This window comes from Castor canadensis, chromosome 4 (genome assembly GCF_047511655.1).
Source record: "Castor canadensis chromosome 4, mCasCan1.hap1v2, whole genome shotgun sequence".
Lineage (NCBI taxonomy): Eukaryota > Metazoa > Chordata > Mammalia > Rodentia > Castoridae > Castor > Castor canadensis.
Genome location: NC_133389.1, coordinates 65556794 through 65578301, shown reverse-complemented (window position 1 = coordinate 65578301; position 21508 = coordinate 65556794). Strand labels below are relative to the sequence as shown.

Below are 21508 nucleotides of genomic sequence, written 5' to 3'. Positions count from 1 at the left end.
AGCTGCGGACAAAGAGTCCACGAGATCCTATCTCAAAAAAAATCACAAAAAAGGGGCTGGTGGAGTGGCTTAAGGTGTAGGCCCTGAGTTCAAGTCCCAGTACTAAAAAAAAAAAAAAACCTTGGACAGAAGCTGTGGCTGGGTGTGGAAACCACCAAGTTGGGGATGGCTCCATGGCAGAAAAGAGCCCTTCATTTTCCAAGATGGGCCTGGCTCCAGTCCCCACCCCATAGCCTCAGTGCCAGGGAAAGACAGGAGCAGTGCCCCCAGCTTTGTCTGGAAGGCTGAACCACACTTCCTGTGGCTCCTCTGGCAGGGTTGGGGACCTGCCCCCCAGAACCTAACTGGGACTAAATGGTCACTGCAAATGGGCAGAAGAGGGACCTGGGGTATGGCTCAGGTGAGGCCCAGGATTCGATCCCCAGCACTGCAAAAGTAAGCAAATGGACAGAGAGGCCTTTTATTTATGCTGTACCACTTCCAAGCTCAGGAAAAAACGTGGCTGCCACCTTAAAGCTTGCAGTTTAAAAAACGCCCTCCTCCATTCCTTTAGTGAGCTGTGGGTGCAATTTAACCTGGGGAGGCCAGTGACTTTCCTGGCTACTGTAACTAGACAAAGTAAATTATATGCCAAGAAAGCACAGGCTGGAAGTGACAAAGTAAAAGTAACACATTTAACATTTTATTATGAATAGATTCTCAAAGTTCCACATTGCATATTCAAATAAGGCAACACTGCACTGGCTTCCCGTTTTCATTGCCAAGGATGAAAAATACCTGTTGCTAACTCGCGGCTAACCAGAGCTGGCTGAACACAGTGGAAAGTAAGGTATTCTTTCTTTAGCCCTGTGAGGCCCCCTAGTTACCGCTTCCTAGTCCTCCGTGCAAACCTCCCTGGGGTCTGATCGGGTAGGACTGGACTGCCAGTTCTCTGCTAAGGTAAGCGCTTTCTTCAGATGGCCACACTTAAACCGTGCGCCACTCTGCCCTGTCGGGACTAAAGGAAGAACAGGTGCGTGTTAGTGTCTGCACAGGGAAACCCCTACTCGATCTCCTCCTCGTCGTCTTCAAAGGCCTCTTCCCCGTCGTTGACCGTGGCATCCTGGTACTGCTGGTACTCGGACACCAGGTCGTTCATGTTGCTCTCGGCCTCCGTGAACTCCATCTCGTCCATGCCCTCGCCGGTGAACCAGTGCAGGAAGGCCTTGCGGCGGAACATGGCGGAGAACTGCTCCGAGATGCGCTTGAACAGCTCCTGGATGGCCGTGCTGTTGCCGATGAAGGTGGAGGCCATCTTGAGGCCGCGCGGCGGGATGTCGCACACTGCCACTTTTACGTTGTTGGGGATCCACTCCACGAAGTAGCTGCTGTTCTTGTTCTGGATGGCCAGCATCTGCTCGTCCACCTCCTTCATGGACATGGGGCCGCGGAAGACGGTGGCCACCGTCAGGTAGCGGCCGTGGCGCGGGTCGCAGGCGGCCATCATATTCTTGGCGTCGAACATCTGCTGCGTGAGCTCGGGCACCGTCAGGGCGCGGTACTGCTGGCTGCCGCGGGCCGTGAGCGGCGCGAAGCCGGGCATGAAGAAGTGCAGGCGCGGGAAGGGCACCATGTTCACCGCCAGCTTGCGCAGGTCCGCGTTCAGCTGGCCCGGGAAGCGCAGCGAAGTGGTGACCCCGCTCATGGTGGCCGACACCAGGTGGTTGAGGTCCCCGTAGGTGGGCGTGGTCAGCTTGAGCGTGCGGAAGCAGATGTCGTACAGCGCCTCGTTGTCGATGCAGTAGGTCTCGTCCGTGTTCTCCACCAGCTGGTGAACAGACAGGGTGGCGTTGTAGGGCTCCACCACGGTGTCCGACACCTTGGGCGACGGCATGACGCTGAAGGTGTTCATGATCCTGTCCGGGAACTCCTCGCGGATCTTGCTGATGAGCAGGGTGCCCATGCCCGAGCCCGTGCCGCCGCCCAGCGAGTGCGTGAGCTGGAAGCCCTGCAGGCAGTCGCAGTGCTCGCACTCCTTGCGCACCACGTCCAGCACCGCGTCCACCAGCTCCGCGCCCTCCGTGTAGTGGCCTTTGGCCCAGTTGTTCCCGGCGCCCGTCTGTCCTGCAAGACAGCCAAGGCCGAGGCTCAGCGGGGCCCGCGGGCGCCCGTGCAGAGCCTCGATGGGGGAGGACAAAACTTTCCCGGGGGACAGCAGGCAGGGACCGGGACCTGCCTCCAGCACCCACAGAAAGAAAGAACGGAGAGAGCGAGAGAGAGAGAGGAGAGGGAGAGAGAGAGAGAAGAAAGAAAGAAACCCAAACTTTCTGAGCACCGACATGATGCCACAAGTGGAAATTTCCACACCTGACGTCATATGACAGATCAGAGTTAATACGCAAGCACACTAAAAATACCATATAAAACCACCTTCATGAACCCATGCTTACCATCTCATCCCAAAGACAGCTCGATATGTATAGGCAAATATTCCAAAATCCATAAGCATGTGAAATCCAAAACACTTCACTCCCAAGGATTTTTGGATAAGGGATACTCAACCTGTACCATGTACAAATATTTTCTTTTCAAAATAGTAATACTTTTTGTATTAATGGAGCCTTTGCTCATCATCCAGAATTACTGCTTTAAATTTTTCTAAGAACAAACTATTTCTTTTACACCTTTAAATATTCACACAGAAGTGACTAAGGCTCTCAAGTCATTCCCAGGCCATTTGTGGAAAGGAACATAAGATGTTCAAGTTTTTGTGTTCAAGTAACTAGAAAGAGACCTCGTCAGTCTGTTTCTACAGAGGCACGTTTTGCTGGGCTGGTTTATTTATACCTTACCTTACAGAAGAAATTTTGAATCTGAAAAATTGGCTCTTAAACTCCTACTTTTCAATTTATTTCATTATAAGATTGAAGTTCTACCATTATAAAAGGCATTTCTCCCCAGCTGTAAAAATAACCCAGGCCTGTGTGTTTATATGGAGGAACACACTTCAAAACAACTGGTAAGGAGGCCTGGGAGGAGCTATTTTAGTTTTGTTTTTCTAAGCACTGTAAATTTCCTCTGATGAAATGGCCTTTGCACAGCCTGGCTCTGAAAAAAAAATTGTTTTAATTACATACCTTTTATTCAATTTTACTTTTCTTCATAAATTCAAAGAATTGCAAATGATTTTATTTCTGGGGGGGGGGTTCTATAAATTATCCCTTTCTAAAAACAAACTCTGAGGTGAGTGGGCGATGTGGCCAGCCCAGGCAGAAGTAGTGAAATGCGGCCCTATCTCAAAACAAAACTAACCAAAACAAAAACGGTGGTTGGGGATGAGCTGGATGTGGGGGTGCACATGTGCCACCAGCTCTATAGGAGGCGAAGGGAGGAAGACTGGGGCTGTGACATAAGCAGAAGACCTGACCTGAAAAATAAGGTAAAGCAAAAAGGGCTGGGGGTATGGCTAAAGTGGAAGAACATCAGCCTAGCAAGCATGAAGTACCGCAAACGAACAAAAACCTTATATTCTGTTACATGTATCCAGTAGGATCTCTATAAAAATCAGAAATAAATTCACTAAGTGGAAATTAATTGTTTTGGGTTTTTTTTTTTTTTTTTTGGTGGTGGTACTAGAGTCTGAACTCAGGGCTTCCTGCTTGCTAGGCAGGTGCTCTACCACTTGAGCCACAACACCAGCCCTTGTTAATGTTGGGTTTTTTCGAGATAGGGTCTGGTGAACCATTTGCCTGGGCTGGCCTTGAAACTTGATCCTCCTCATCTTTGCCTCCTGAATAGCTAGGATTACAGGAGTGAGCCACCAGCACCCAGCTGAAATTCATTGTTTTTAAGTTCCTATGATTACAAAGTGTTTAAAATATGCTAGCTATGTATTTTTTCCACTAAGTTAATTTATCCAAGGGTGGATGTTAGATATTGTCAGAATGGGACAAGGTTTGCAATCAGTTCTATTCCCCTTTTTGTTTTTATAGATACAAATACTGAAAAGTCTTGTCCATATATGTGTGTGTATATATATGGATATATGTATAAATGTATGTATATGTTTAGATACACAAAAGTGTATGTAACCATCTATCAGCCAACAACTCACATTTGTAGAAAGCAAAACTGGGAAGAACCCAAACTGCAAAGCGAGTCACATAATTTTACATCAGTCGTTGTTTTCTTGCATCAGAAAGTCCACCAACAAGAGGTACCAAATAGGCTCCCATGCTTTCACTTTAAGGTGGTTTATTCCAATATACTTATAAAGAATTGGGAAAACTGAAAGATTAGCCCTAATACAACTTTTCCCTTAGATTCTAATGAAATGTTTTCAAGAATTTTTGTTAACGCTTTTAGGCCACTGGTTTAGCTTACACAAGCAGTAAACATAGGCACTGCATTCCCGACTTCTCCCCACTTACTCCAAAGACGACTTCCCCTTTGTCTACACCAGCTGGAGACCACAGCTCCCAGGCAGCATCTGGAGCCCAGGTGGGCAGGAACATGCCGGGCTGTGCACGCCCATGGGGGAGGGGCATTAAGGTGGGAGGCCAGGGAGCCCCCGCTGCCTGTAGAGCCGCCAGTGCTGCACCAGCTCCCAAGAGGGTCTTCCACTTGTCGAGTCCCAGGCCAGGAGGTTGGCTGGCCGCAGCCCTGGTGCACAACAGCTACGGTTGTGCCAGGGCTACGGGTACTGGCTGTAGGTGTCCCATGGAGTGGTAAGTTTAAAATATATTGAACTGTTAATAAGTCCCATCACACACAAAGGGAGACCTTCCTGGGTGTATAAAGAAGTCGTGCTGGACACTGGTGGCTCACACCTGTAATCACAGCTACTTGGGAGGCTGAGATCAGGAGGATTGTGGTTCAAGGCCAGCCCAGGCCAATAGTTCATGAGACCCCCCCTTCCATCTCCAAAACAACCAGAACAAAATGGACTGGAGGATGGTTCAAGCAGCAGAGTGCCTGCCTTGTAAGGGTGAAGCCCTGAGTTCAAACACTGGCCCCACCAAAAACAACAACAAAAAAGTCCTACAAATCAAAGAAAATCCATAGCAGCCAGCCATAAGGAAAACCAGCAAAGGACAGAAGCACGAAGTTCATAATAAAGGGAGTTCAAATGAGTAACACTGAAAATAACAAATGCTTAGCCTTTCTCAAAGGAAAATACAAGTTAAAGTGAGGAGATGTTACAGGTGTGAAAACGCACACCTGCAATCCCAGCACTCACGAGGCTGAGACAGTAGGATCCCAAGGTCAAGGCCAGACTGGGCTACAACTATAAGATCCTGTCCCAAAAAAAAGAAAAAAACCCCACAGAGATTCTATTTTTCCCCTAAAAAATTGACAGAGATAAAACAGCTTGTTAACTGGGAGGTGCCAGAGGTATGCAGAAACAGCCTTTAAGACTACTGAGCGACATCTATTAGAGTCAGTCCTGGTAGACTGGGCAGTTAGATGTCTGTGTTTCTAGATAGACAGGGCTGCAATTGCAAAATGACATAGATACAAGTATTTACTGAGGAGCAGTTTCTAACAGTAAAGCACATCAGTTGATGGGTGTCTAGTAACAGGCCTGGTTAATCTGTGACATGACTACGAAAAGGCAGACCATCTGCCATCAGCGAGGATGAGCACCGAGTTGGCAAGTGGCCACCCATGCATGGTCAGATGTGTGTACATGAGACAGACATGACCAGATGCATAAGAATCTTGAGTTTTTACTTCCAAATGAAAACATGAAGTTTCCAGAGAGCAGAATGGCCACCCGAAACTGGTCACAATTCAGACCTGGCCCCACCTATCTTCTTCTGTGGCCCACTTGGCACAGCAGCGCTGTGGCTACTTAGAGTGGCCTGAGTAGACATCTGCTCCATGCTTGCCAGCCCTCTTGTGGCCTCCGGCCACCCCTCCCACCCAACTCAGCAGGGAGCAGCCTGGCCAGATGCCAACACAGACAGAGGAAGGACACCCTAGGGCTAGCCCCAACTCAGGGCTAGCCTTGGACCTAGAACTTAGGGTGGAACTATTGCATCTTTGCAAAAGAACGACTGAGAACAACTGTCAACTGAGCCCAGGATCATCTTATTAAAGCAGCAAGCATGGAAGACAGCTTAAGGCAGACATCAATGAAGTTCACTCAGACCGTGAACTTGACTCTTTCCTTCCCTCTGGCTCACACCAGCTACTCAACTTACTCCATGTTCGTAGCAAGATTAGCCACGAAGATGTTTCTGCTCTTGACAAAAGAAGGAAGCTGGTGACTTTGAAAATATTTTGCCACTGTCTCATAGCAACAGACGTTCCCAGTTAAATATTTGGGGATCATAAATTGAACATCTTCTGCAATGACACACCGTGACATTAATCAGCAACTCTAGCCTGTCAAACACAAGGCTGCAACCTCTAAGCTTTGGCAGACATGCTGCAACAGATCCCCAGGGGGTTTGGAGCCCACCCTTGGGTTTTCTTCCAGCCCACCCTGGGTGACAGATTGAAGGCTCTAGGGCCCCGCCCTCCCTGCCTCCTGGTCGAACTCTATCTGGAAGGAAGTCACGAATCCAGAAGGGGGTTTAAGGACACTTTACCTTTGCCACTTCACTTTCTTTGCACAGTCTAATTGGCATGATGGCTGTGCAACCAGCAATTCATTAAGAAAAGCAGTTTGGAAAAAAAAACAGTATAACCATGTTGTTGGAAACTCAAGTTGTAAGTAGCTTTCATTTTTAGAATTATATATTGTGAGCACAAGAGAGCTCTTTAACCATTTCAAACTATATCTGAAAGTGGAACGACCTGGCTTATTTTATATATTTATTTATGGGGTGCTGGGGAAGGAACCCAGGACCTCACATGCATACCACCACTGGGCCACACCCCCAGCCCCACGCTGGTTTATTCTAATTTGAAAACTGTCACCAAAACAGGGAGAAGCAAGGCCAATAAGAGATGAACCACCACTATTAACCAGTTCCAGTTCATGGACAATGCTGCCTCAGAGTAACTGGAGAATGACTTAAAAATAAGTTTTTAGCCAAACATTGTAGTATGTTTGTGTATTCTGGACTCTCCATTCTCCAAAAGAAACCTGTTATGAAAATCAGCATGTTCATTTTAAACATCACGATTCTTCATTAAAAATGGTGTCCATTTTTTCAAAATTACAATGAAAGGTATTTCATGTCCACAGAACTTGTTAAAAATTTATAATATTCTAAATCAACAATAGGAATATTAGGTTGGGTAGTCAGTGGTGGAGCCAAGGCCTTTTCAGCCCAAGCCCTGCAAATAAAAGCAGGATGCTTGTCTGACCAAGAAAGAAAGATGCCAGAAACAGTTTCAGAGACAGTTTCGAGAGCCAAGTGTAATGCTGTTTCCTAACATTTGGGGGACATCCAGGAATAGCTAGAAAACTCAACAGTTACCATATAGGCCTGTAATTTGTGCTTAATCCATTTTATCCATGTATCAATGACTAGAAAGGTAAGTACAAATCTTTTTAAAACACTCTCCCAATTTTCAATTCAAATACGTTAAACCAAAGAAGCATGCTGAAGCTGCTGCTCCAACCATTTGTGGTGAACAAGCTCCATAAAGTCCAGTTCCAGGCTTTGACTCCTGGGAAACCTGACCAGGTCACAGCCTTGAGCAGAGCTACCCAGTGTAAACCTTTTCCATGAATGAAATGCTACTTCCATGAGACCTCTGACGTACCTGGCACTTTTCTTAGGACAGATATAAGGCCCTCAAAAGGATGTGAATAACTGCCACCCATTTAAAAAAATAAATGTGCCAATGTGACAGGATGCCCGATGTAATAAAGCCTGAATGTCATAAACGATGCAGACTGAGCTACCATCTCCCATTTTCTCTCAAAAAGAAGAGGTGTACTGCAGGTGACTCAACCAACCACCTTCCCAGGGGGCAGTGCTCAGCCAGCTGAATGATCAGTGTCCTCAGGTCGCCCTTGGCTTGATGTCCTGAATGTCTCTCTCTTGACACTGACAACTTATACACAGAATGGCCAAATTCCAACATTTTTTTACAACTCCTATAAAGTGTTTTTTTTTCTGCTTGTTTCTGGATGCTCACATACACTAGGCAACGTCTCTACCACAGAGCTACACCCTCCCCAGTCCTAGAAAGCATTCTTAAAGTGTGGAGTCCCTTCTAGAATAAGTATTTGCTTATTACATTTCTTTAAAAGTTTAAGGCAGGCGCTGATGGCTCATGCCTGTAATCCCAGCTACTCAGGAAGCAAAGATCAGGAGGATTGCGGTTCAAAGACAGCCCAGGCAAAGAGTTTGCGAGATCCTATCTCAAAAACCCATCATAAAAACGGGCTGGTGGGAGTGGCTCAAGGTGGAGGCCCTGAGTTCGAGCTCCAGTACTAAAAGTTTCATTTTAGGTAAAAGCAAAGCAAAAACTGTGCACTGACAACTGCTGTTGGTATTGGTCTGATTAGAAAGACGATGGCCAACTACAGAACAGACCAAAATGTTTAATTTTAGTTTTGAGAATCTACTTGGGAATGAAAGTCAGACACACAGAAAAACTTACGTGAACCAAGACATTCACATAGCAGTATTCTCTCTCTTTTTTTTCTTTTGCAGCACTGGGATTTGAATTCAGTAACATGCTTAGTAAGCAAGTGCTCTGCCACTGGAGCCATCCTTCCAAACCCTTTTTGCTTTAGGTATTTTTTGGATAGCGAGGGTATCACTTTATGCCCAGGCTGGCTTGTAGCTGGGGTGACACATCACGCCCACACCCAGCTTTTTATGGGCTGAGAAAAGGTCTCAAGAACATTTTGCCCAGGCTGGCCTGGAATGGCAAGCCTCCTGATCTCTGCCCCCTCAGTAGCTAGGATTACAGGCGTGAGCCACCGGCGCCCGGCTTCGTTACAGTGTTCTTTCTAAGAGCAAAAACTGATCCCTGACAAAAGAAACTACTCCTGATTACTGACCACGATAAAGTTAAGAATTAATTACACATTATACAGCTATTAAGGTTACATAGTAGAAAGTACATGTTAACATGGAATACTGTTGACAGTATAATGTGCAGTGGGGGGAAGATACAAAGTGATCCGATGATTACAACAGGAGAAAATCAGAAAAAGATGAGAAAACACATCAGGGCTACCATGATTATGCTAAGATGGGGAGCATGTGGAACAGGTTTTTCCTCTAATTTTAAATTTTTTAGTAATATGGTTATACTGTTTCTTGCTAAAGAAAAGCAAAGTAAAAAAAATAAATACAAGTAACTTAGAAGGGAGAATGCCCCTGTTAGGGGACAATGATGGCCATGTCACTTGCTGTGCTTCCTTCTTTGGATTTAGTTGCCAGGAACCCAGCATCAAAATTGATTCTCAGCCATAACTGAATTAATGCTCACAGCTGACTGCATTTCATAAACCGCCACATTTTGCACCTTTTACTTTCTGTTGTGTCGTCTTCTTCTTGGGAAGAAAGGAGTGCATTTCATATGTGTAAAACTTTAAAATCTTTTCATATATGCAGTGTCACACATTTGCTTATAAACGTGTACACACCTCAGAAGGGGGACCCCCAAGTCAGCAGCGGTTGTGGCCAGCTGTGAGGGGCGTGGCCTTTCTTCTATACAACCTTTCTGAATTGGGCACCGTAATTCGTAATAGTGCATAAACTGCCTATCAAAAAGGTATACTTCTCTCAAATGGTGTAATATACTAACTTTGGTATACCTTTAGAGTGAGGTGGGCTCCTGCCACCTTGAATGAGCCCAATGTCATCTGATCTCATAAGCTAAGCAGGGTCGGGCCTGGTTCGTGCTTGGATGGGAGGCAGGCTCAGCCAAGCTCAGATTCTTACAAGTCTGCTGGCCCGTGGAGTGAAGAAAGCATATTCCACAAGGATGTGCGTGGTCGGGGAGGTGGCAGAGACAGGTCACCGCTTGTCTCGGATTCGTACAGGGGTTTGAGACCTCAGGGTGCCTGGGAATGGGGGCACTTCATGTCACTCACCAGAAAGCTTGCTCTCTCTTGTTTTGTTTTTTTTTTTTTTCCACTCTGAAGGAAGTTACGCCCCCAACCTTCACCATAAAGCTAAAAACATCCAAAGAAGAAAACTGAAAAGCAAAGGTCATGGAGCTGAAGCTGGCCGCCATTTCCTTCTCTCTTCCTGACTACACCAACACTGTAACCCGGGAGGGGTCCAGAAGGAAGCTGGGGCCACTGAGCGTCCACTGCGCTTAGTAAGGGAAGGTTACTCAGATCTGACCTACACAAAGCTGGGTGATTCCTTTCCTCTCCTCAGAACACAAAATTTTATGGCATGTTATATGTTACGTTATGATAGATGCTGTGTTATGTATGAGCTAAGAGCAATCTCTCGGAGTGAACGAAGACTGTCGCCACCTGGTGGTAGGGGCAGGCAGACCAGGTATCTTGGAAGTGTGTAACTTGTTCTTTTGATTTCCACAAGGGCTCCCAGCTAAGTGTTGGCCTTGACTCTCAGAGGAGACCTTGAACTTGGGCTTTCGAGCAATGCCAGGAGTGTTAATGGCATTGGGACTCTTGGATAAGGAGATGGACACGAGTGTTTGGGGACTAGGAGCAGAATGCAATAGTTTGTAACCTTAGTGTCCTCCCCAGAGGCCCAGGTGTTAAAGGCTGGTCCCTAGCCACTGGGAGGTAGTTGAACCTTCAAGAGATGGGACCTAGTGGAAGCTGTGTCCTTGAAGGAGACACTGGGAGCCTGGCCCCCCTTGCTTCTCAGCTGCCTTTCGGTGTCACCACAGGCCAAAGCAATGGACCAACCCACCTTGGACTGAAACCTTTGAGAAGGGAAGTCAAAATGAATGTTCCTCCTTTAAAACAAAACAAAAAACAAGACACAAAAGCAATAGCTAGCTTCTTTGGGGGCTAGGTCACAGTTTCTGTGTGCAAGCATTTCTATAGGATAGATGCCCTGAACTAAAACTGTGGGTGAAAAGTCTTGATTTGTTGAACCAGCTAAGCTGTGTTCTGAAAAACGTGTAAAGTTGTTGCACCCTTACACACCTTCCCCAGTAGTAGGTCTTGGCCAACCTAATGGGAGAAAAACATTATCTTGTTTTAACTGCCTTCTAATTACTGGTCATTACTACCCACCTAATTTCTGGTAAGCTTTGTTCCTGTATATCGATAGTTTGTATTCCTATTGTGAGAAGCAATGTATTTTATAATAGACTATTGCTTTTAAGGTGATTCGTTTGTCCATTTGGCTGGGACTGTACTAGCGTCTTGGGGAATACCTCTCACAGTTCCAGGCGAACCAGAAGAATTAGGGTCACCCTAAATTCTAATAGCAAAACTATTCTTCTTCTTCTTCTTTTTTTTTTTTTTTTTTTGGTGATTCTCAGGGTTGAACTCAGGAACTCACGATTGCTAAGCCACTCCACCAGCCTTGTTGTGTTATTTCTGAGACAGACAGGGTCTCTCTTTCTGAGACAGGCAGGGTCTCCTTGTATGCCCAGGCCAGCCTGGACTATGATTCTCCTTATTTGTGCTTCCCAATGAAGCTGGGGTGACAGGCGTGCTCCACTGCCCCCACCCACTGATTGAGACAGGGTCTCAAGAACCTTTTGCCCAGGCTGGCATTGAACCATGATCCTCCCGATCTGTCTCCCAAGTAGGTAGGATTACAGACATGAGCCATGATGCCCTGCAAAACTATTCATTCTTGATTTCGATCTTGCACCTGGCTGCCTTTCTGAAGGCTTGTAATACCTCAGATGATCGCTATCTGGAAACTCAAGAGACTCATTCCATCTGTAAATAATACCGTCTCTTTTCCTTTCCATAATTGTCACCATTTTCCTTTGGCTTTTGTGTACTGGTGAGAGACTTCAGAACACGGAATAACAGCAGAGATAGTGGGCATCTTTTTCTCAGGCCTAATTTCTTGGTAGTACTTTTAATGTTTTAACAGGAAGTATGATACTGCTATTGGTTGCTGGTAGATAATCCTTTAAAAAGTAGGTTTTGGGGGAAGAGTACGGGAGAGTGAAAGAGGGGTTCATCTGATTACAGTACCACACACTCATGGGTGAAATACCATGGCGAAACCCCTTTGAAGATAAACACACACTTTAAAAATGAAGGTCAGGAATGTAAAACAGGTCCGGCTCGGGGGTGAGTCCTAGACGGTGGGAGAGGGTGAGTGGAGTGGGTGAGGGAGGGGTCAGTGTACTTTATATATTTATGTGAAAATAAACAATGCCACCTGCTGAAATCATGTTAAGTAGGGAGGGAGGAGATGAGGGAGAACGAAGGTGGGGGTGAACCTAACCAAAGTACATTGTTAGCATGTATGACAAGGTCACAATGAAGCCTCCCAACCAATATATGCTCATAAAAATGTTTTCTGAAAAGTAAGTTTCCTTTTACTTCCTGAATAGAAGGTTTTGTTTGTTTTTGTGGTGCTAGGGATGGAGCCCAGGGCCTCAAGCATGCTAGGCAAGCACTGTGGGTTGCCAACCCACACAGACGTTCTTAACTTTTATCAAGTCTCTCTCTCTCTCTCTCTTTTGTTTCTTTGGTGGTGTTAGGGTTTGAGCTCAGGGCTTTGTGCTTTAAGAGACAGGTGCTCTACCACCTGAGCCACACTCCCAGACCCTAAAATTTTGTTTCTCTCTATCTATTCATGTTTTGATGCTGACCTAACGTCAAGCGCGTATCGTGTATCAGGCATCCTAAATACTTGGTTCTTATCTCATTGAGAAGTAGACAGGCCCACTGATGTAAGAGGAAGTTGAGTGACAAAGAAGTGAACTAACAAGTCAAAGTCAAGCAGTGAGCGGGAAGGCCAAGATTTAAACCCACAGAGGGCGGCAGAGCCAGATTCTGCATCATTCCACTGCTGCTTGGCCTTACTTGGTCATGATGTGCATTTTTCAAACACACTGTATTTGAGGCTCCAATTTTTGGCGTGTGGGGGTTGCTGGGGATTGAACCTTATGAGGCAAGTGCTGTACCATTTGAGCCATACCCGAGCCCTTTTGTTCTGAATTTTGTTTGTGAAATAAGGCCTCACTAACTTTGTCAGGGCTTGCCTCCACCTCCCAAGTGGCTGGGATTACAGACATATACCACCATGCCCTGCCTAATATTTTATTTTGGAATTTTCTGTCTATCTATCTATCCATCTATCTGGTCTGGGGGTTGAACTCAGGGCGGGGAGTTGGACAGGCAGGCAGTATACCCTTGAGCCCTGTCCCCAGCCTGCACCTGTGTTTTTAAGTGAGTTTCATCTACAGGATTCACACATGTTTTGAAAAGTTACTTAGCCTCACAGGAAACAGTGGTAAGTTTCCCCTCATTTGCTCTCAGCGATGGTACTGCCCGCGGCTCTCAGTTAATCTGTGTGAACCTGGTGCATTTTGGAAGCTGCTGGAGTGCAGATCTTCCATGATGTACTCCATTTCTACTCCACAGCTTCTTCAGGCTGGGAACCAGCCTTAGATTCCCACATTTCTGTCCTTCGAAGACAATTGTGCCCTTCACAGGCACACGTTAAGCATTCCCAGTCTGAAAATACCAAATCCAAGATTTTCCAAAGTCTGAAACTCTTTGAGTGCTGACATGATGTCATAAATAGAAAATTCAAAACCTGATCTTATGCAACAGTCACAGTCAAAATGCAGCTGCGGGGCCATGTACCAGTAGCTCACGCCTGTAATCCCAGCTTATCGGGAGATAGAGATCAGGAGGTTCAAAACCAGCCCCAAACAAATAGTTCAAAAGACCTTACCTTGAAAAAAACCCAACACAGAAAAAGACTGGTGGAGTGGCTCAAGCAGTAGAGTGCCTACCTAGCAAACATGAGGCCCTGAGTTCAAACCCCAGTACCACTCAAAAAAAAAATTACTTTCAGGCTATGTGTGTAAGGTGGAGATGAAATTTCATGTTCAGACTTGGGTAGCTATCCTCAAGATCTCTCATTATTTATATTCCTAAATTAAAAAATCAAAATCTAAAACACTGCAGGTGCCAAGCATTTTCTTTTTTTTCCCCTCTCCTTTTATTTTATTGTTCTGACGTTTACTTTCATGTATATACATTGTTTGTGCTACCTCCCCCCTCCTTCCCACCCCCCACCCCATCTCCCAAGCATTTCTGATAAGGGATACTCAAATTGTACTGGAAATATATGTTTGTTGATTGATTGAGTTATTTCTGCTGATAAGAATATTTTTCCCTCTAGGCATGTTTTTTACTCAATAATTAAAGTGGAGCCAGGCAGGGTGGCATGTATAATCCTAGCTACTCAGGAGGCGGAGACAGGAGGATCTCGGTTCAAGACCATTGTGACCCCTCCATCTCAAAAAAGCTAGATGTAGTGTGGTGCAGCCTGTAATCCCAGCTACTTGAGAGGTGGAAATAGGAGGACTGCATTCTGAAGCCAGCCTGAACAAAAGTGCAAGACCTATCTGAAAAACAAACTAAAAGCAAAAGGGCCAAGAGGCATGGATCAAGTGTTCCAACTCCAGTACCACCAAAAAAAAAAAAAAGGTTTAAGCGGTAATTTCGAGAAAAAAAAATAATGTGAACTGCATACTGAATAACACTGAAATTGTCAGATGGAAAACTTTCAAATCTACCACTCATTCTGTAGGCTGTACCCACAGAACTTCATTTAATTTTATGCAATTTTCCATAGGAGTTTAGAGACAGGCTCTCTTGTCATTGTTTGGGTGGAAAAGGAGGGGAAAAGGATTTATCCATTTCTGATAAAACAAAACTGAAATGGTGTCGGTCTTTAGTAACAAAGCAGTGCAACTGTCTATAGATGATGTAAAAAAGTATGACCTATTTGATATATTGTAGGAACTTTTGTAAATCCCACAATGTACCCCACCCAGCACAACAATTAAAAAAAGAAAAGAAAATACAAGCATATTGCTGGGGGATGTGGCTGAAGTGGCAGAGCGCTTGCCTAGCAAGCGTGAAGCCCTGAGTTCAAACCCCAGTGCCACCAAGAAACACAGGTATAAGCACACTGAAGTTAAATGACCAATATAGAAATGAAAAACTAATGCTGAAATAGCTTCGTAATGAGGGGGAGAAAGAGGCTGATGCCTCAAATTGTTTCTTGGATTTTGTTTTAATCAAAACAGCATAAGAATTTCATTTAGAAATGTAGAGGTTATGTTCCAAAAAGAAAAGTCCAAAACTCAGAGCTGCTCCCTGTGATTAGTCCAGGTGGGGGGCAGGGGGTGGGGCAGGATCACCGAGTTACCCTCCAAGCTTTTCTCAGTCATGTGACTTTTTTCTAGGCTTGCACATAAACAATTGTTTTTTTAAAGGCAATGTGTTTTAGCTGGGTATGGTTATAAATTTCTGTAATCCCAGCACTCAGGAGGTGGAGGCAGGAGGATCTCGAGTTCCAAGCCAGCCTGGGCTCTCCTGACTCAAAAAACAAAACAGAAAACATGGACTGCAATGTGGGAGAGCTCCTGCCTAGCATGTGCAAGCCCCTGAGTTCAGTCCCCAGCACTGCAAATGAGTGAATGAATGAATGATGAATAAGTGAATGAACAAAACAATAGAAAAAGAAAGCAAGAAGATGGAACCTACCGAAGATGAAGTTGTCAGGCCGGAAGAGCTGCCCAAAAGGCCCGGACCTCACACTGTCCATCGTGCCTGGCTCCAAGTCCACCAGGGCAGCCCTGGGCACATATTTCTGAGCTGGAAGAGAATAAAGCCCACAGGCTTGAATTACTTCAAGATTTCTAGAGCAATCGACTTCCCCCTAGGGAGTCCCACGGCTAGAGTTGCCTGGAAGGCATGCATGGGCATCTTTTCAAAGAGGCACAGAATCTTAAGTCTGGAATGAGGAACCTTCCCAGGAAGAGGCAGGAGGAGCATCAGTTCTGACATCTCTTTACTGTGGAGCAGTTTACTTTTTTCACTGCACAGAAATAAACTACCTCTATGGTGGCAAATTGCCATGGCGCTGTGACATCTTCTGCCTTTGGCACCTCCCCAACACGAGTACATACGGGTACCCAAGCTGCAGCCCTAGCGCCTCCTTCCAGGCACCATCCCACTGGCTCTAAGTCCCCAAAGATGCTTTCCTTCATGACCGAGCGTGTTCCTGGGTAGCATCCTCATGACAACTAGGCAAGCTGTTGATCCCAGGGAGCAGGGGGTTAACAGGACTCCAAAAGGAAGCGCGCTTGCACTCCTGCCCTGCTCCCACACACCCACGTAGAGGAAAGGATGTGACCCAACTGCCTAAGGTTAACGGGAAGTGCAGTGCATGCTGGAATTTCCCTTAGTGCCACCTAGAAATTCCATCCTCTATGTCCCAGAGTTCCAGACCTTTTGTCTTGCTGCTTAAATGAACAAAGCCCAGTGATTCATGTGTGGACAGGAAGTGGTCCCCAAAGGTCTAATGACTCCAAACCACTGAGAAGGGTCACTGTTTCTGACACATATCTCATTTGTGTGTGCCAGGGTAGCACCTGTCATTTTCTGTGTTTTCTCTTTATGTCTTAGGTTTTCCGTTGTTTCATGGAGGGTGTGCCCTACTTTTATAATCAAAAATTGTTGCAGATAGAGTGTATACATGTAGTCACTGTACACACACACACACACACACACACACACACAGGACAGGATAAACCACCGCCTGGAATTTTACTAAACTCCTCCACTGTAGTTTTCAACGCCCAGGAGTGTAAAGTCTTTTAGAAGTTGGCAAAGAACCAGAAAAACCACTTAAGGGAATGTTTTTCAAATTTTTAGCCAAGAATGCCCAATAAGAGATACATCTTAAACTGGGATGTGGAGGGAGTGTAAAGGGCGGAGAGAACGCCATTGTTTTTCCCAAGGATCGTCCTATGAATTCCATTCTGTTTTTTCGCTCTATTCTTAAAACACTCAAGGATGGGCCGGCCAGAACCCGCTAAGTGGATTTCATAACACCAACGGGTTGCTTAGTTCAAGGGCTTGGATCCTCGGGATAGGCCGATTCCCGCAGTTTGAATAAACCGACGGCTGATTTCCCGCCCCAGGGGGAGCGAGGGAGTGGCCGGGCCTTGCGCTCCACCCAACAAACTCGCCTTGCGCGCGGAGGCGGCCCTGGGCCCCAGGCCCCGCGCGGGTGGCGGGGTCGCTTTCGGGGATGGCGGAGTCCGGGCGGGCGGCTGGGGTGCAGGCAGGGAAGGCCGGGGTCCTGGAGGAGGAGTGGGTGGTAAAGGCCGGGGTCCCAGCGCGGGGTGGGGAAGGCCGGGGTCCGAGTGGAGCGGCGGGGTCGGCGCGCTACTCACACGATGACTCATTGTAGTAGACGCTGATCCTCTCCAGCTGCAGCGCCGAGTCGCCCACGTAGCCTCCGGCCGGGTCGATGCCGTGCTCGTCACTGATCACTTCCCAAAACTAGCGAGGGCGCGGGGAGGGACAGTCAGACCCGAGCCGGGGACCCCAGTCCCCCCGGGGGCCGCGTTCGAGACAGCTGCCCGTTGGGGTGTACAAGGGGCCAGGGCCCCGGCCGTGACACCCGCGCGAACCCGCAGCCCCACTCCTCGGGGCTCACTCCCCGGGTCCCGCGCAGGGCCGACGAGGCTCTGAGGGACACCGGGCGGGGTGCGCCCGGCGGGGACCTCGGGGGAGCCCCGGGTCCGATATTGCCCACCCGCTGGGAGCCTAGGCCCACCCGGGCCCACCTTGGTGCCGATCTGGTTCCCGCACTGGCCCGCCTGGATGTGCACGATCTCCCTCATGGCGCGCGCGTCTGCGCTCGGCTGCTGCCTCTCCCGACGGCCGCGGCGACTGCCGCCCGCTGGCCGCAGCCGCAGACCCGACCTCCGCCCGCCCCGCCCCCGCCGCCCCAGCCAATCGCCGCCCGCCCCGCCCCGCGATCAGGAGGGAGAAGGGACCCGACAGCTGAGGGACCCCGGGCCCGGAGCCAGCCTGAAGCACCCGGCGGGATGGGTGAGATCTCGGAGGCCCCTCGCTGCTGTTGGGGCGTCGTGGAGACTCGAGCCCCGGACAGGAGATGGGGGCTGCGGAGCTGGTCCCCGCCGCCATCTGCAGATCAGTGGGTGGATGCGCTTTGGGACCCTACCGGAAGGGAACCAGGGCGTCCCCGTTCCCGCGTTCTTAGGTTGCAGCCTCTGCCTGCCCGTCGGGGATCCGGGCATAGGGTACCATGCGAACCGCTGGTCACTGAAGACACTCCACCGCTGCATGCACCCTCGTCTACGCGGCCTCCCACGCGAACCGATTTAGCGTTGGAAAGCTTTTGCGCGCGGGGCGGGGCGCCACCCCATCCTCCTCCCCTAGTTCTCTTACAATGGAGGGCGGTGCGCGCGGCCGTGAGACAAGTGCAAAACTGGAAAAGGGAAGGCACCGCAAGGATCTGGCCACACACGCTTGTGATTTCTTTCTTTCTTTGCGGTACTGGGGCCTCCCCCTTGAGCCACTCCACCAGCCCTTTTTTTGGGGAAGGGTTTTTTTTCGAGATAGGTGGTTCCCGAACTGTTTTGCTGGGGCTGGCTTCGAACCGCGCTCCTCCTGATCTCTGCCTCCTGAGTAGCTAGGATTACAGGCTACAGCCACCCGTGCCCAGTGGGCGCTCGTGTTTGTCTTCGGGGCCACCGAAGACGCGGGGGTTCCCTGTAGAATGAACCAAGCTCTCCCGAGGGACCTGGAGGCAATTCCTTGCCGCAAAGCAAAGCCCAGTATTTCTTCTACAGCATGGCTCCCCAAACTCTGCATCCTTGACCTTGGCCCTCCAGTTTGCCAGTGTCCCGTTGACATCCCCTTCCTGGCACCTGCCCCTCTCCCCTCCAGCAGCAAGGACTAACTTTGTCAGCAATGGGCATGGGGGCTTTATGGGTTTGGGGCTTCTTACTGTCCTGGCTCTGATGCCCTGGCCTCCCTCTAAACTCCTTCACCAGAACCTGTATGGTAGGCGTGTTCTACTACCAGGACACCTAGAACTTTCTGGAATCCCCTCCTTTGGGGAACTCCAGCTGGCAAGCCTCTCACCCACTCCTGGGCAAATACCAATGTCTGCCAGGTAAAAACCAAGGGGCTCCTAGGGGGCAAGAGGCCTTCTCCAAGGCCAGTTTTGTGTGGTGAAGAAGCAAGAGCACTGGATGATGACACAGGGTGACTTGCACTTCCATTCTGGCTCCATTCCAGGCCCCGTGGGTTCTAGCCCTTCCCTTCTCCAGTCTTCACTTCAGTCTTCTGTGAGAGGAAGATGTGGGGAGCACCCTGAGCCCCCAGGACCTGAAGTCTGCACCCTCACCAGCCTCACAGGCCTTTCTCATGGGGATCTAGAAACATCCTTCTGTGTCCTCCTGGATGCCAGGCCCAGGCAAAATGGGGAAGAACCAGTTCTCTAATTTCACCAGCAGTTTCTTTCTGGAGACACAAAAACTTTGGGGAAATCCGAGAGAGAGAGAGAGAGAGAGAGAGAGAGAGAGAGAGTGAGAGAGTGAGAGAGAGTGTTTGAAAGGGGACAGAAGACTTAAATTTTTTCTTTGGGAGTTTTTCAAGTGTTTCCAAATTTGGGAATCATTTTACCCATTCTCCCTTCCCCCGTACCACTTCTCTGCCTTGTCATCGTCCCATGTCTCTTTACACAGTGACACTCCAGGGAAGCAGGTGAGAGGCCCCAGCCTCATCCATGCCCCTCAAACCATAGGCCTGAACTTGCTCAGCATAGGGAGCTATATAAATAACACCCTTATTTAGGCTGGGTGTAATTACTGACTTGGAGCAAATGCCACCTTTCTCTGTCTGGCTCAGCTGAGTCTAGTGTGGGAGGTGGCAATGGAGGCCAGTGTAGCTCTGGAAGGGGCTTCCCTTCAGCTGGGGTCACTCAAGCAGCTTACAGGACAGTGTCCACTTTGAGAAGCTTCCGCGATTTCCGGAGGTAGCCACCTCTTTGATGCTAGTTGTTGGGCTGGAATTTGAGGTACCAAATTGGGTTAGAGAGTGAGTGCAAGGGTGGCTCCAGGAGCTCTGTGGTATCCCAGATTCATTCCACAGAGGACATGTTGAGTAAGTGGGTTTTCTGGAGGCCTCTCAACCTGCCGTCCACACCATGATGGCAGAGGGTAAGGGAGGCTCTTTGCTAGATGCTTTTATACAGAACACAAGGCATCATCTGAATGCAAAATAGCAGCTCAGAGCCTATCACCTTCTGACAAGTGAGTGAGGCCTGCTCCTTATCCAGAAGAGGCAGGAGTAAAAATACACACAGGGAAGTCTGTAAGGCTGTAACATGTACAGGTGACAAGACAAGCTTACACAAAGTCATAGAGAGTAAATTCCAGTTGCCTACCTTGAAAAATACACCTTCAGGGCTGGGGGTGGAGCTTAGGATGTGCATCAAGGGCCCCGGATTGGATCCCTAGTGTGCACACAAATGCTCACACACACACACACGCACACACACACGCGCGCACACACACACACACAATACACCTTGGTATCTGGAAAGCCAGTTCCCAACTCTCAGGCTTCTGGGGATTTGCCTCAGGTCTCCGCAGTGGAGCTGAACTGGTGTCTCCCCTGAGAAGGGACTCTCTGCCGTGCATGACTTCAGACACTTGGTCCAAGCTCCTCCTCCACCACCCCAGCCACCATTCGCACCACCGTCCCCCTGCCCCAGCTGCTCTGTAGGAGGAAGGGGCCTGGAAGTAGGTTCGGAATTGTGAAATGGGGGTGCTGAGGTGAGTCTAGAAGCTTGGGCTTGGATGGTCATGTCTTAGTACCCTGTAGGGAGGGGCACCTGAGGGCCTGGGCGCTCTGATCTGCGTCAAGGGCAGCAATGGGGTTCTGACTGAGGCCATGGCCTTGGTGCTATGTGAACCACACACCCATCCAGTGTGCTGGCTTTCCATGTCCCTGCCCTGTCTCATTGTCCTTGCTGTGCCTCGATCACACTCTTTCTTCTCCCTTCTGTTTCATGCAATCACCTACCCAGTAGGGACTGTGGGTTTACTGCCCAAGTTTGGAAACTGATATCCACAAACATGGGTGCGATCAGCATTCCTGTGATCTCCCACCCTCTTCTGGACAGCACAGAGACAGAAGCTGAGAGGGGCCCATCCTCTCCAAATGCCCCTGGGCAAGGGAACTTGGAGGGGCCAAACAGGCTCTTGAACTGGGCTGGCGATGGCCAATTATTTTCAATAGAACCCCAGACTGAAAATGAATGACATCAGACTATGCTGTTATGCAACTTTATCGGAGGTGAGGAGAGATGAGGAAATGCCACTTGCCAACTGCAAGCAGAGGCACATGCCTGGACAGGACACTGCGCCTGGGTACCCATGGAGGGGGGCGGGGAATTGTAGGTATTGCCACCTGGGCTCCAAGGACAGTAACAAACTTTCAGCTCTCTGTTGCCTGGCCTTGGTGAGCAGGCTGTGCCCCCAAGCAGCAGGCCAGGCTCAGAGCTGGGTCTCGAGTCGTGTGTGCTGTTTGCTTGAAGCATTGTCAACACTTATTCTCAGAAAGTTCTCCAGGAGC

General features: G+C 48.4%; 1 protein-coding gene across 1 annotated transcript; it reads right to left on the bottom strand.

Moving 5' to 3' along the window:
* Positions 1-660: 660 nt before the first annotated feature.
* Tubb6 (tubulin beta 6 class V) lies at positions 661-17815 on the bottom strand. Its single transcript, XM_020178976.2, has 4 exons — positions 17683-17815; positions 17287-17395; positions 15590-15700; positions 661-2103 (listed from the first exon to the last, which is right to left on the bottom strand). The coding sequence occupies exons 1-4, from the start codon at positions 17737-17739 to the stop codon at positions 1043-1045; spliced, it is 1338 nt and encodes a 445-aa protein (XP_020034565.1). The 5' UTR covers positions 17740-17815; the 3' UTR covers positions 661-1042.
* Between the last annotated feature and the right edge of the window lie 3693 nt (positions 17816-21508).

Coding starts and splice junctions, on each gene's coding strand:
- Tubb6 (XM_020178976.2), bottom strand. CDS start 17,739: ATGAGGGAGATCGTGCACATCCAGGCGGGCCAGTGCGGGAACCAGATC. Junction 15,701..17,286: donor CTACTACAATGAGTCATCGT/GTGAGTAGCGCG, acceptor ATTCTCTTCCAG/CTCAGAAATATGTGCCCAGG. Junction 2,104..15,589: donor GCCTGACAACTTCATCTTCG/GTAGGTTCCATC, acceptor GCTGTCTTGCAG/GACAGACGGGCGCCGGGAAC.